The 14975-nt window shown below is 45.9% G+C and overlaps 1 protein-coding gene across 1 annotated transcript in view; it reads left to right on the top strand.

The window, feature by feature from the left end:
- The window catches only part of LOC140208324 (uncharacterized), a 38653-nt gene extending 24853 nt beyond the window's left edge, over positions 1 to 13800 (top strand). The window contains exons 3-4 of the mRNA XM_072276911.1: positions 7372 to 11068; positions 12280 to 13800. Coding sequence (XP_072133012.1) covers positions 7372 to 8490 — 1119 coding nt within the window. The 3' untranslated portion in view covers positions 8491 to 11068; positions 12280 to 13800. The remainder of the gene's footprint in view (positions 1 to 7371; positions 11069 to 12279) is intronic.
- Positions 13801 to 14975: the final 1175 nt, after the last annotated feature.

Genomic DNA, 14975 nt, shown 5'->3' with positions numbered 1-14975 from the left:
TACAAGATTTACTTTACTTTGTACTTTATTGTCGCCAAACAATTGGTAGTAGAATGTATAATCATCACAGCAAAATTTGATTCTCCGCTTCATACTCCCTGGATTACAAATATTAAATATTATAAATATTAAAATTAGTTAAAATTAGTAAATATTAAAAATTTAAATTATAAATCATAAATAGAAGATAGAAGAATGGGAAGTAAGGTAGTGCAAAAAAACCGAGAGGCAGGTCCGGATATTTGGAGAGTACGGCCCAGATCCGGGTCAGGATCCATTCAGCAGTCTTATCACAGTTGGAAAGAAGCTGTTCCCTAATCTGGCCGTACGGGTCTTCAAGCTCCTGAGCCTTCTCCTGGAGGGAAGAGGGATGAAAAGTCTGTTGGCTGGGTGGGTTGCGTCCTTGATTATCCTGGCAGCACTGCTCTGACAGCGTATGGTGTAAACTGAGTCCACGGACAGAAGATTGGTTTGTGTGATGTGCTGTGCCGTGTTCACGATCTTCTGCAGCTTCTTTCGGTCTTGGACAGGACAACTTCCATACCAGGTTGTGATGCACCCGAGAAGAATGCTTTCTACAGTGCAGCTATAAAAATTAGTGAGGGTTTTAGAGGACAGGCCAAATTTCTTTAGTTTTCTCAGGAAGTAAAGGTGCTGGTGGGCCTTCTTGGCAGTGAACTCTGCCTGGTTGGACCATGTCAGGTCATTTGTGATATTTACCCCGAGGAACTTAAAGCTCTATGTGCAGACCGGTCATTACAAATTAGAGGGGACATTGGTGGCGGAACCTCCAGTGTCCCTTATGTCCTCACCTACAAGATGTGCATCCAGCTGCAGCTCATAACCCTGCACTTTATGGAGTTGGAACTTGAAATGGATCAATTCCAGATCATCCAGGCAGTGATGCAGCCAGTCAGGATGCTCTCAGTTGTGTTCCAGTAGAAAGTTCTTAGGATTTGGGACTCAATCCCAAGCTTCTTCAGCCGTCTGAGGTGAGCAAGGTACTGTTGTGCTTTTTTCACAACACAGCCAGTATGTACAGACCATGTGAGGTCCTCGCTGATGTTTATGCCAAGGATCTTAAAGCAGTTCACTGTCTCAACCCCAGATCCATCGATGTCAATTGGGATTAGCCTGTCTCCATTCCTCCTGTCATCCACAATCAGCCCCTTTGTTTTTTTTAGATTAGATTGGATTCAACTTTATTGTCACTGTGCCAAGTACAGATACAAAGCCAATGAAATGTGGTTAGCATCTGACCAGAAATGCAAAGAATCGTGTTATTTACAAAATAACTGAATAAAAAAGTGCTACAACACCCAAATATAAAAGTACTGAGACAGTACAATACGGATGCAATACTGCTTAGCGCTGTGACTAGAGGTTCAGCAGTGTCACAGCCTCAGGGAAGAAGCTCTTCCTGTGCCTGTTGGTGTGGGAGCGGAGGCTCCTTTAGCACCTCCTTGATGGGAGGGGAGTTAAAAAGTCCATGGTTAGGGTGAGATGTATCCTTGATAATTCTTTTCGCCCTACCCAGGCAGCGTTTATGGTAGATGTTCTCAATGGTGGACAATTGGCTGTCGATAATCCGCTGGGTAGTTTTCACCACACACTGGAGTGCTTTGCGCTCTGATACAGGACAATTGCCATACCACACTGAGATGCAGTTGGTGAGTATGCTCTCAATGGTACAGCAGTAAAAGTCTGTCATATCCTGGGACAGAGGTGAGCTTTCTTGTTGCTCCGCAGGAAGTAAAGGTGCTGTTGTGCCTTCTTGATCAGGATGGAGGAGTTCAGGGACCAGATGAGATCCTCGGAAAAGTGGACACCAAGGAACTTGAAGCTTGATACACGCTCCACTACAGTTCCGTTGATGTAGGTGGGGACGTGAGTGTGGCTCCTGGCATGCCTGAAGTCCACAGTGATCTCCTTGGTCTTCTGGGTGTTAAGGGTCAGATTGTTGTCGGCACACCACGCGGCCAGGTGCTGGACCTCGTCCCTGTAGGCCGTCTCATCATCCCCTCTGATCAGACCAACCACCATGGTGTCATCTGCGAACTTGATTATGGAGTTAGAACCATGTACAGGAACGCAGTCATAGGTGAACAGGGAGTACAGAAGAGGGCTCAGCACACAGCCTTGAGGCACGCCGGTGTTCAGGGTGAGAGTGGAGGAGGAGAGGTTGTCTAACTTAACTGATTGGGGTCTGTTAGTCAGAAAGTCCAAGGTCCAATTGCAGAGGGATGAGCTGATACCAAGTTGGCGAAGTTTGGTGATCAGCTTGAAGGGGCTTACAGAATTGAATGCCGAACTAAAGTCAATGAACCTCATTCTGACGTAAGAGTTGGGGCTGTCCAGGTGGGTCAGGGCAGGGTGAAGTGCCGTGGAGATGGCGTCCTCTGTTGACCTGTTGGTGCGATGGGGGTCCAGGGTAGTGGGCAGACAGGATTTCAGATGTGATAAAACCAGTCTCTCAAAGCACTTTGCAATGATGGGGGTGAGTGCAACTGGGCGGAAATCATTCAGGTTCGTGGCAGTGGAATGCTTCAGTACTGGCACGATGGTGGCGATCTTGAAGCTTGTGGGGACAACACCCCGGGCCAGGGACAAATTAAAAATGTCCATGAAGACCCCGGTCAACTGCCCTGCACAGAGTCTCACCACACGGCCAGGTATTCCATCCAGACCAGCTGCCTTCCGTACATTCACCCTGCTCAGGGTGGCACAAACATCGGAGGTGGAAAGTGAGAGAGACAGTTCACCAGGTGGGAGATCCGCTTTGAGGGTGACCTCCTTGTTCCCTCGATGAATGCGAGCGTAGAAGTAATTGAGCTCATCAGGGAGGGTAGCAGAGCTGGAAGGGGGCACAGTACTAGGAGGTTTGAAGTCTGTAATGACCTGTATGCTATGCCACATGGGCCGGGGGTCAGAGGAGTTGAAATGCTCCTCGATTCTCTGTTTGTATATGTGTTTAGCCTGAGAGATTCCCCTCCTCAGGTTGGCCCTGGCTGAGCTGTGAACCTCCCAGTCTCCAGACCTGAAGGCTGAATCTCTTGCTTTGAGCAGGAGGTGAACCTCTCTGTTCATCCATGGTTTCTGATTGGCGAAAACTCCTATTTGTTTTAGTAATGTCTCTCTATCTACACACTTGTTGATGTGCTCAAGGACAGAGTTGGTGTATAAATCAATGTTAATCTGAGAGTCTGTGGTGGTATGGGCAGCAAACGTGCTCCAGTCTGTGTGCTGGAATTGGTGCTGAAGAGCAGAGTCAGCCCCCTCCAGCCAGATCTTAATAGTCTTCATTGTGGGTTTCACACGTTTAGTGACCGGGCTATACTTGGGAAGCAGAAACAATGAAAGATGGTCAGACTGTCCCAGATGGGGGAGGGTAGTGAGTTTGTGAGTGTCAGCCACATTTGTGTACACATGATCTGAGGTTTTATTACACCTGGTGGTGCATAATACATTTTGGTAAAATCTTGGAAGCACGGTACGTAGGTTACAATGATTAAAGTCTCCAGCAACAGTCAAAGCTCCGTCTGGATGCAATGTCTGCAGCTTGCTAATAGCAGCACTGAGGTCTTTCATGGCTACTTTAGCATTAGCATCCAGTGGAACATAAACTGCGACAGCAATGATGCATGTTTTGTGACAATGAGGGAGAGGTTGTTTTCTTTACACCAGTCGGATGTTGTTCAGACCTCAGGTACAGTCAGCAATCAAATGGTTGAGCATGGAGCGATGAATGTGCTGAGCTGTGTATATCACAATGCAAGAAGCACTGTAGGAAAACCAGATGAGCTCAGGACAGGGAATTCTGATATTGTAGCCATTATTGGGGACTTGGTTGCACCCAACAATCCGAGGGATTTAGAGGAACAAATTTGTAGAGAGATCGCAGACCATGCCAAGAAACAAAAGTTGATTCAGTAAGTGATTTTAACTTTCCATGTATTGACTGGGACTCCCATACTGTAAGAGGACTAGATGGGGTATAGTTTGTCAAATGTGCCCTTAATCAGTACATAGAATTCCTGATGTAAAAGTGTGCAATAGGTTGATGATCCAGGGCTGGTGACTGAAATTAGTGACCATAATGCCATGAGATTCAAAGTAAATATGGAAAAAAGAGAGGTCTGGACCATGGGTTGAGATTCTAAATTGGAGAAAGGTCAATTTTGATGGTATCAGAAAGGATCTGACAAGTGTGGTTTGGGACAGGCTGTTTTCTGGCAAAGGAGTACTTGGTAAGTGGGGGGCATTCAGAAGTGAAATTTTGAAGGTGTAGAGTTTGTATGTGCCTGCATAATAAAAGTTGAAAGTTAACTGGTGCAGGGAACCTTGGTTTTCAAGAGATATTGAGGCCCCGGATATTTTGTTCCTCTAAATGCCTCAGACTGTTGGGCGCTACAAAGACTCACTAATGACTACAATATCATAATTCCACGCCCTGAGCTCTGACTTTTTTTTTAGTCGTCTTCTGTTGGTTTCTAAAAGCTTCCCAATCGTTTTCACTCTTTTGTTTACCCTCTCTTTGGCTTTTATGTTGGCTTTGGCTTCTCATTTCAACCACGGTTGTGTCCTCCTGCGTTTCCAATGTTTCCACATCTTTCGGATGTATCGATCACCGAGCTCCCAAATTGCTCCCAGAAACTCCAGCCATCGCTGCTCCATTGTCACTCCCAACTTTTCCCTTCCAAACAAGTTTGGCCAGCTTCTGTGTCATAGAAACATGGAGAAGTTCAGTATAGAAACAGGCTATTTAGCCCATCTGGTCAATGCTGAAAAAACATCTAAGCTGTCTAATGCAAGGGTCCCCAACCTTTTTTGCACTGCGGACCGGTTTAATATTGACAATATTCTTGTGGAGCGGCCGACCCGGTGGGGTGGCGGTGGTGGGTAGGGTTGCCAACGGACAAGAGTAGCAGTCAAATACGTTGCGTTTACCCAGAGAAAGACAACAATGACCATGAAGCCTTGCGCGGGCACCAGTGCGCATGCGCGTCGTGACCTGCCGATTTTTCCTGCAAATCCTTTTTCGTGATTCTGTCGGAGTGTCAGGAGTGGGGGGGGGGGGCGGTGTTAATCATGACTGGAATATACGTAATAAATGGCTAATACACCCAATTTCATTTCTAAAAGGGTTTATCTAACAAATTTAATATTAAACACACAGCACATATTTTCCTCGCATGAATATAGTGATAAGTCAATTATCAGAGGAGCTTGAAGTAAGTGATGAATGAACTTCCAGTAGAAGTGGCAGAAGCAGGTTCGATATTATCATTTAAAGAAAAATTGGATAGCTATATGGACAGGAAAGGAATGGAGGGTTATGAGCTGAGTACACGTCGGCGGGACTAGGTGAGAGTAGCATTCGGCACGGACTAGTAGGGCAGAGATGGCCTGTTTCCGTGCTGTAATTGTTATATGGTTATATAAGTAAGTCAATAGCATCATGACATTTTAAGTAACATTTGGATTTTAAACACACAGCACATATTTTCCCCGTATGAATATATAAGATCATTGGAACACACCAATATCGCTGAATCAGTGGGAGCCCTGGGCTTGTTTCCCTCCAACACCACGGTCCTATCGAGGGATGATGGGAGACAGCGATACTCGAAGTGAGTTCCTGTCCAGTCTATTCCGCAATTTAGTTTTCGTTGCATTCATTGGAGAAAACTCCGCTTCGCAGAGATATGTTGGAAATGGAAGCAACGTTTTCAGTGCTTTCGTGGCTATCTCAGGATATTTAGCCTTGACTTTGATCCAGAATGCCGACAGAGATGTTATTTCAAACATACTTCTCAGCCCGCCGTCATTTGCAAGCTCGAGGAGTTGATCTCCTTCCCGCGCTGACACAGATGACGCGCGGGTCATGACCTCACATGTGTAATGGCTGATCAGTGGCCGTGACGGGGAATGAGAAAAGGTGCAGCTGACTCATATCGCCAAATCATATTGTTTCCTTGTGGCCCGGGAGCACATGCTTTGCGACCCGGTGGTTGGGGACCGCTGGTCTAATGCAACTACCTGCACCGAGACCATCGCCCTCCATACCCCTATCATCCAGGCTCCCATCCAAACTTCTTTGAAATGGTGAAACCGAGTTCATATTCACCACTTGTGCTGACATCTCAATCCACACTCTCACGACCACTGCAGGAAAGAGCTTTTCCAAATATTCCCATTAAATTTTCACCTTCCCCACTTAACCATGACCTCTGGCCATCCCACGCAACCTCAGTGGAAAAAGCTGCTCGCATTTACCCTATCTATACCCTCATAATTTTGTATATTTCTAACAAATCCTCAAAGCAATGTATAATTTCCTTGTTTATGTTTAGAGCCTTTTTTAGATGTATAAGATGATGAGGGGCATTAATCGTGTGGAGAGCCAGAGGTTTTTTTCCCAGGGCTGAAATGGCTAACACGAGGGGGCATAGTTTTAAGGAGCTTGGAAATAGATACTGAGGGGATGTCAGGGGTAAGTTTTTCACACAGAGTGGTGGGTGCATGGAATGCACTGCCGGCTATTTGTGTGTGAGTGTTTCAGTTACTGTGGGGCCAGGAACCTATGCAGCTCAGTGGGAACAGGGAATAATACCAATGGAGAGAGTCAAACTGAGCCAGGTCACAGATTGGAGATGGCAGAAATGCCCCATTCTTATAAAAAAAGGAAGAGCATCAGAGAATTTGATGGTCATTCCAGATACCAGCACTGTGCCCAGTTAGAAGGTGATTTCTCTCTCCAACTTGGGTTGAACCTCACTGTAACGGTGTGATGCCAGATCACACCTTGGCAACTCAAGTGATCTCATCTGAAATGTTGTCCTTCACTCATTGATTGATTTTGTAAATCTTTTTACAGATTAAAAATGACAAGGAATTTGTCTACGGGAATCTCGAACACAACACGCCAGTTTTGCTGTCTTTGTCCAGATATTTAAGAAGTGGAGCAATGATTCACTCGATCATCCTTCCTGCTCAGACTGTGGGGAGAGATTCATTTGATCATCTGACCGACTGACGTGCCTGTCATCTTACACAGGGGAGAGGCCATTCACCTGCTCAGACAGTGGGAATGGATTCACTCCATCATCTCAACTGAAGGTACATCAGCAAGTTTACACTGAGACAAGCCCATTCACCTGTTCTATGTGTGAGACGGGATTCAGTCGGTCATCCCACCTGTGGATACACCAGTCTGTTCACACTGAGCAGAGGCTGGTCATCTGCTGAATTTGTGGGGAAGGATTCACGCGGTTATCTGACCTAATGGCTCACCAGCGAGTTCACACCAGGGAGCGGCCGTTCACCTGCTCAGACTGCGGGAAGGGATTCACTCAGTCATCTAACCTGAAGGTACATCAGAGAGTTCACACTGGGGAGAGGCCATTCACCTGCTCAGACTGTGGGAAGGGATTCACACAGTTAGCTAACCTACAAGCACATCAGCGAGTTCACACTGGGGAGAGGCCGTTCACCTGCTCAGACTGTGGGAAGGGATTTGCTCGATCATCTGATCTACAGATACATCAGCGAGTTCACACTGGGGAGAGGCCGTTCACCTGCTCAGACTGTGGGAAGGGATTCACTTCGTCATCTCAACTGAAGGAACATCAGAGAGTTCACACTGGGGAGAGGCCGTTCACCTGCTCAGACTGTGGGAACGGATTCACTTCGTCATCTCAACTGACGGTGCATCAGAGACTTCACACGGGGGAGAGACCGTTCACCTGCTCAGACTGTGGGAAGAGATTCACTCGATCACCTGATCTGCAGATACATCAGCGAGTTCACACTGGGGAGAGGCCATTCACCTGCTCAGTCTGTAGGAAGGGATTTACTCAGTCATCTCATCTGCAGATACATCAGCGAGTTCACACAGGGCAGAGGCCGTTCACCTGCTCAGACTGTGGGAAGGGATTCACACAGTCAGCTCACCTACAAGAACACCAGTCAGTTCACACTGGGGAGTGGCCATTCACCTGCTCAGTCTGTGGGAAGGGATTCACTTCCTCATCTAAACTGAAGGTACATCAGCGAGTTCACACTGGGGAGAGGCCATTCACCTGCTCAGTCTGTGGGAAGGGATTCAATTTATCATCTCATCTGAAGGTACATCAGCGAGTTCACACTGGAGAGAGGCCGTTCACCTGCACAGACTGTGGGAAGGGATTCACTCAGTCATCTGACCTACTGAAACACCAGCGATTTCACACTGGGGAGAGGCCGTTCACCTGCTCAGTCTGTGGGAAGGGATTCACTCGATCATCTGATCTACAGAGACACCAGCAAGTTCACACTGGGGAGAGGCCGTTCACCTGCTCAGACTGTGGGAAGGGATTCACTCAGTCATCCCAATTGAAGGTGCATCGGAGAGTTCACACTGGGGAGAGGCCGTTCACCTGCTCAGACTGTGGGAAGGGATTCACTCAGGCATCTCACCTACGGAGACACCAGTCAGTTCACACTGCATAGCGGCCATTCGCCTGCTCAGTCTGTGGGAAGGGATTCACTCGATCACCTGATCTGCAGATACATCAGTGAGTTCACACTGGGGAGAGGCCATTCACCTGCTCAGTCTGTGGGAAGGGATTCACACGGTTAGCTAGCCTACAAGCACACCAGTCAGTTCACACTGGGGAGAGGCCGTTCACCTGCTCAGTCTGAGAAGGAAGTCACTCAGTTGTCCAACCTGCAGAGACACCCGCAAGTTCATATAACCATATAACAATTACAGCACGGAAATAGGCCATCTTGGCCCTTCTAGTCCATGCTGAACGCTTACTCTCACTTAGTCACATCTACCTGCCTCTACCCTCCGTTCCTTTCCTGTCCATATACCGATCGAATTTTTTTAAAATGACAAAATCGAACCCGCCTCTACCACTTCTACTGGAAGCTCGTTCCACACAGCTACCACTCTCCGAGTAAAGAAGTTCCCCCTCGTGTTACCCCTGAACTTTTGCCCCTTAACTCTCAACTAATGTCCAGTTGTTTGAATCTCCCCTACTCCCAAAGGAAAAAGCCTATCCACGTCAAGTCTATCTATCCCCTTCATAATTTTAAATACCTCTATCAAGTCCCCCCTCAACCTTCTACGCTCCAAAGAATAAAGATCTAACTTGTTCAACCTTTCTCTGTAACTCAGGTGCTGAAACCCAGGTAACATTCTAGTAAATCTCCTCTGTATTCTCTCTATTTTGTTGACATCTTTCCTGTAACTCAGTGACCAGAGCTGTACACAATACTCCAAATTTGGCCTTACCAATGCCTTGTACAATTTTAACATTACATCCCAACTCCTATACTCAATGCTCTGATTTATAAAGGTCAGCAAACCAAAAGCTTTCTTCACCACCCTATCCACATGAGATTCCACCTTCAGAGAACTAAGCACCATCATTCCTAAACATGAGGAATTCTGCAGATGCTGGAAATTCAAGCAACACACATCAAAGTTGCTGGTGAACGCAGCAGGCCAGGCAGCATCTCTAGGAAGAAGTACAGTCGACGTTTCATGGGTATGGTGAATTTCTACCACTGTTTCCTCCCCTCAGCAGCCCGAATCATGCGCCCCCTGTTCACCCTGATGTCGGGTAAGGGCAAGGACATTACCTGGGATAAAGAGGCCGCAGCCGCTTTTGTTAAAACCAAAGAACCCTTAGTAAACGCCGCGATGCTAGTGCACCCCAGAACGGACGTTCCTACTGCCCTCACGGTGGACGCATCCAACACAGCAGTTGGTGGAGTGCTGGAACAACTCATCGAGAGTCGCTGGCAACCCCTGGCATTCTTCAGCAAACACCTACGACCACCCGAACTCAAATACAGTGCTTTCAACCGGGAGCTATTGACACTATACCTGGCAATCCGGCATTTCAGATATTTCTTAGAAGGTAGGCCCTTCACTGCGTTCACAGGCCACAAACCGCTTACCTTTGCGTTCACTAAGGTGTCCGACCCCTGGTCTTCCCACCAGCAGCAACATCTGTCCTACATCTCCGAATATACGACGGACATCCGGCATGTCCGGGAAAGGACAACATCGTGGCGGACGCACTATCCAGACCTACCATACAGGCCCTGTCCCAGGGGGTGGACTATGCAGCGCTGGCAGAGGCACAGCAGGCAGACGCTGAGATCCCCAGTTACAGGACTGCAGTCTCCGGTTTACAGCTCCAAGACCTCCCCGTAGGCCCAGGTGAGAGGACCCTACTGTGTTACGTAGCTACCGGCCAACCCCGCCCCATCGTCCCAGCAGCCTGGCGCCGGCAGGTTTCCGAATCCATTCACAACTTAGCGCATCCCTCCATCAGGACAACCGTCCGGCTGGTCGCCAACAGGTTCGTGTGGCATGGACTGCGTAAACAGGTCAGTGAATGGGCCAAAACGTGCATGCAGTGCCAAACGGCCAAGGTGCAGTGGCACACCAAGGCTCCGCCGCAGCGGTTCGAGCCCACCCACCAGAGGTTCGACCACATCCATGTGGATATCGTGGGGCCCCTGCCAGTGTCACGAGGAGCATGGTACCTCCTAACTATGATAGACTGGTGCACCAGATGGCCAGAGGCAGTCTCGCTCAGCAACACCACCTCCGAATCCTGCGCCCGAGCACTGATCGCAACCTGGGTAGCACGCTTTGGGGTACCAGCCCACATTACCTCCGACAGGGGAGCCCAGTTCACCTCCTGCCTGTGGTCAACTATGGCCAACCTTTTAGGATCACAGCTACACCACACAAATACCTACCACTGTCACCTGAAGTCGGCTCTCATGGCCGGCCTGGAGGGGCCTAACTGGGTGGACGAACTTCCCTGAGTCCTGCTCAGAATTCGCTCAGCGCCCGAGGAGGATCTGCACACCTCGTTGGCTGAGTTGGTGTACGGCGCACCCCTGGTAGTCCCAGGAGAGTTCATACCAGCCCCAAGGGGGCAAGAGGAAGAACCCGCAGCAGTCCTGGACAGACTACGGGAGCGTCTCAGTAACCTGGCCCCCATCCCCACTTCACAGCACGGACAGAGCCCGACCTGCGTACCCAAAGACCTGCAGAACTGTAAGTTTCTTTTTGTACGACGGGGCGGACACCGGGCACCGCTACAGCGGCCCTACGAGGGGCCTTTTAAGGTGATCAGGAACAACGGGTCCACGTTCGTGCTGGACATCGGGGGGGGGGGGGAGAGGAGGTTTTCACGGTGGACCGACTCAAACCGGCCCATGTGGACTTGGCGCAGCCGGTCCAGGCTCAGGCACCGCGGCGCAGGGGCAGACCTCCCAAACAGAGGCCGATCCAGACTCTGGACATTGGGGGATGTATCACCGGTTCTGGGGGGCGTGGTTATGTGGCGACCCACTTTCTAGCACACATGAACCAGCACGCGCCGGCAGAGAGGCCGGCCCCAAAAAGGGCGCCAGGCCATCTTCAGCAGCAGGGGGGAAATCCCATGCGCGGAAAGGGTCTGCCGTTATGCATTCCCCACAGCAGTCCCGCCCAAGAAGGGCGGGAACGGGAAGGCTTTAAAGCAGGCTACGAAGTTTGAATAAATCTCTTTTATCACAACTCTAACTCACCGACTACGTGTGGTTATTTTTAGTGTTGTGTGTAGCACACAGCTACAATATAATATTTTTCAGTCTGCTAGCCAATACTTTGGATAAAATTTTAGTATGGAAATTGAGTAAAGAGATAGGTCTATATGAAGAACATTCAGTTGGATTCTTATTCTTTTTGAGAATGAGCGAAATGGAAGCTTCGTAAAAAGACTGCGGTAGTCTCCCTGCCTTAAAGGAATCTGTAAGGGTAGAACATAAGTGTGGTATAAGCAAGGAGGAAAAAGTCTTATTAAACTCTTCAGAGAATCCACGGGTCCAGGGGATTTCCCAGCATGCAATTCTCAAATAGCCTGAGCAATTTCCTCCTGGGAAATAGGTTGATCCAATTGCCTACGATCATCTAACGAAAGATTAGGGATATTTAATTGATCTAAAAATTATTCATTGCAATATTATCATTAACAGAGTCAGAACTATACAATTTAGAATAAAACTCCCTAAAAGTGTCATTAATTTCAAGGTGGTCAGTTGTCATGTCCCCATTAATTTTATGTATTTCTTTAATTTGCCGCTTGGCTGAAAATGGCTTCAATTGATTAGCCAGTAGCTTACCAGTTTTATCTCCATAAATATAAAGTTGACTGAGAGAAGATGGTGGCACGACGAAGCACGCAGCGGCCACTCCAGTGATGAATATTGTTATTTGTCAAGTAGGATGCTGTGCACAATCCTGATTTGATGGAGACAGATGTGAGAAGCGCAGAGGAACATCTGGTGTAACTTCTGAAATGCCTGTTTCGCTGCCACTGCTACTGTGCGATCCAGAATCTCCGGAGGGCAAGGCCCCGAATCCTTGGCTTTGCCTGTTGCTTGGCGGCCGGGGCCAGGGTCGAAGCACTCAGCAGAGATGGTGCTCGATGTCGGAGGGCTGGTCGGAGGCTCGACGTTTTCGAACGGAGTCAGTCGGCTGTGGTCGGGTGCTTCCAGGGCGCTGCATTGGCAAGTTTGCGGTGCTGGAAGTTCATGGCAGTTAGAGTTTCTTCCTTCTACCGTCTGCGTGAAATGATGGGGCTATCGGGACTTTGAGACTTTTTTTTACCGTGCCCATGGTCTGCTCTTTATCAAATTACAGTATTGTTTTGCACTGTTGTAACTATGTTATAATTATATGGTTTTTGTCAGTTTTAGTCTTGTTCTGTCTTGTGTTTCTGTAATATCATACTGGAGGAACATTGTATCATTTCTTAATGCATGCATTACTAAATGACAAACGAGGACTGAGTGTCCTCATAATCTAATCTATCTTTTAAAAGTTGGCTTTCAATTGGATACATTAAAAGAAGGTCATATTTAGTTTTAGTTTCAATACGTCTCTTATATGTTTCAGGATCAGGTACCGAAGCATATTTATGGTCCAGTTGCTTTAACTGATTGGCTAATTCATTTCTTTCTTTGTTAGCTTTTTTAATGATGTTTGCAGTAAAAGAAATAATTTGACCCCGGATGTAGGCTTTAAAAGTATCCCATATAATAAGGCTAGACTTCTCTTCCAACGTATTTTCTTCAAAAAAAAAAGTAATTTGATTCTCCATAATTTTTTTAAAAATCCTCATTGGATAACAGAGTTAAATCGCCAAAATCTACTCATGGGAATAGGACCAGGAAGATTTAAAGATAGAATTACAGGAGAGTGGTCAGAAATAGCAATCTCTTTATATTCATTTTTTTCAAACTAATGGAATCGTTTGACTATCAATAAAAGAAGTCAATCCCGGTATAAGAATGATGGACATGAGAGAAAAAATACTCCCTGTCCGTCGGATAAAGTAAACGCCAAGCATCAACTCTACCACATATAGTTAGAAAAGATTGGATAAATAAAGCTGATTTATTAAGTGTGGCTGGTTTAATAGATGAGCGATCTAATATTGGATCTAACCAGCAGTTAAAATCTCCTCCCGTCACAAGGGAGTAAGTACACAAATCTGGTAAAAATGAAAATAGACATTCAAAAAAATCCTGGATCATCTACATTGGGGGCCATATACATTAGCAAAAACAATCAAGTTACTGTCTAAACTCCCTAATACAATAACAACTCGACTATTAGGGTCCGAAACAAGTTTATGCTGAATAAAGGAAGCTGTATTACCTACAAAAATTGAAACTCCATGTGATTTTGCATTAAACGAAGAGTGGAATTGCATATCCTTCCACCGAGTAAAAAAATGTAAGCTATCACAGCTGCGTATGTGTGTTTCTTGTAAAAAAAAAAGGGTGCTTTTAATTTTTTAATATAAGCAAACACTTTGTTCCTTTTGATGGGGTGATTCAGCCCTTTCACATTCAAACTAAATAGGTTAATATTTCAAACCATTTTAAATACCAATCAACATGTAATTAAAAAATCTAGCCATAAGTTATTAAAACTAGAAAGCAAACTGTAAAGTAAGATATTCAAACAAACAATCATATATTCTTTTTTTCTTTTTCAATCTTTATTGCTATAATAATAATAAACATACCACAGTATTGATACAAAATTATTGGGAATACAGCATTGTAATTTTCATAGTTAAATAAGCCCAGCTGACACATGAGTATTAAATCTCCCTATCATACATGATACAGATGAACAATATAAAACAAAAACATCTATTAAAAACCATGAAAAAGAAAAAAAAAACAAAAATATACCCCCGCAAAAAAACTGACCTGAACAATGTTAATCAACTAAACTTAAAAAAAAGGCACGGGCTGTTTAGTAACGTCGTTAAAAAAAAGGGAACCATTAGTGTCGTTGACTCCGTTCCTCTCACCATGTATTACAAAGAAATAAAATAAGTTTGGAAAAGGTCAAGTTACATCATGTGAAAATGTTTAATAAATGGCCTCCAAGTCTTTTCGAATTTAATAGAGGGATCAGAAACAACACTTCTAATTTTTTCCAAATTTAAACACAACATAGTTTGAGAAAACCAATGGAATGTGGTGGGAGGGTTAATCTCTTTCCAATTCAGGAAAATGGATCTTCTAGCCATTAATGTAAGAAATGCAATCATCCGACGAGCTGAAGGGGTTCAATGACTTGATTCTATCATTGGTAACCCAAAAATGGCAGTAATAGAGTGAGGTTGTAGATCAATATTCAAAACAGTTGAGATAATATCAAAAATATCTTTCCAATACTTTTTCAACAAAGGACATGACCAAAACATTTGAGTTAGAGAAGCTATCTCAGAATGACATCTATCACACATAGGATTTATATGAGAATAATAACGAGGTAATTTATCTTTAGACATATGAGCCCTATGTACTACCTTAAACTGTATCAACACATGTTTAGCACATATAGAGGATGAATTAACTAACTGAAGAATTTTTTTCCCATTTTCAATTGGTACAAT

Source organism: Mobula birostris, chromosome 13 (assembly GCF_030028105.1).
Source record: "Mobula birostris isolate sMobBir1 chromosome 13, sMobBir1.hap1, whole genome shotgun sequence".
Taxonomy (NCBI): domain Eukaryota; kingdom Metazoa; phylum Chordata; class Chondrichthyes; order Myliobatiformes; family Myliobatidae; genus Mobula; species Mobula birostris.
The sequence above is the reverse complement of the archived record's forward strand: the minus strand, read 5'-3'. Positions and strand labels throughout refer to the sequence as shown.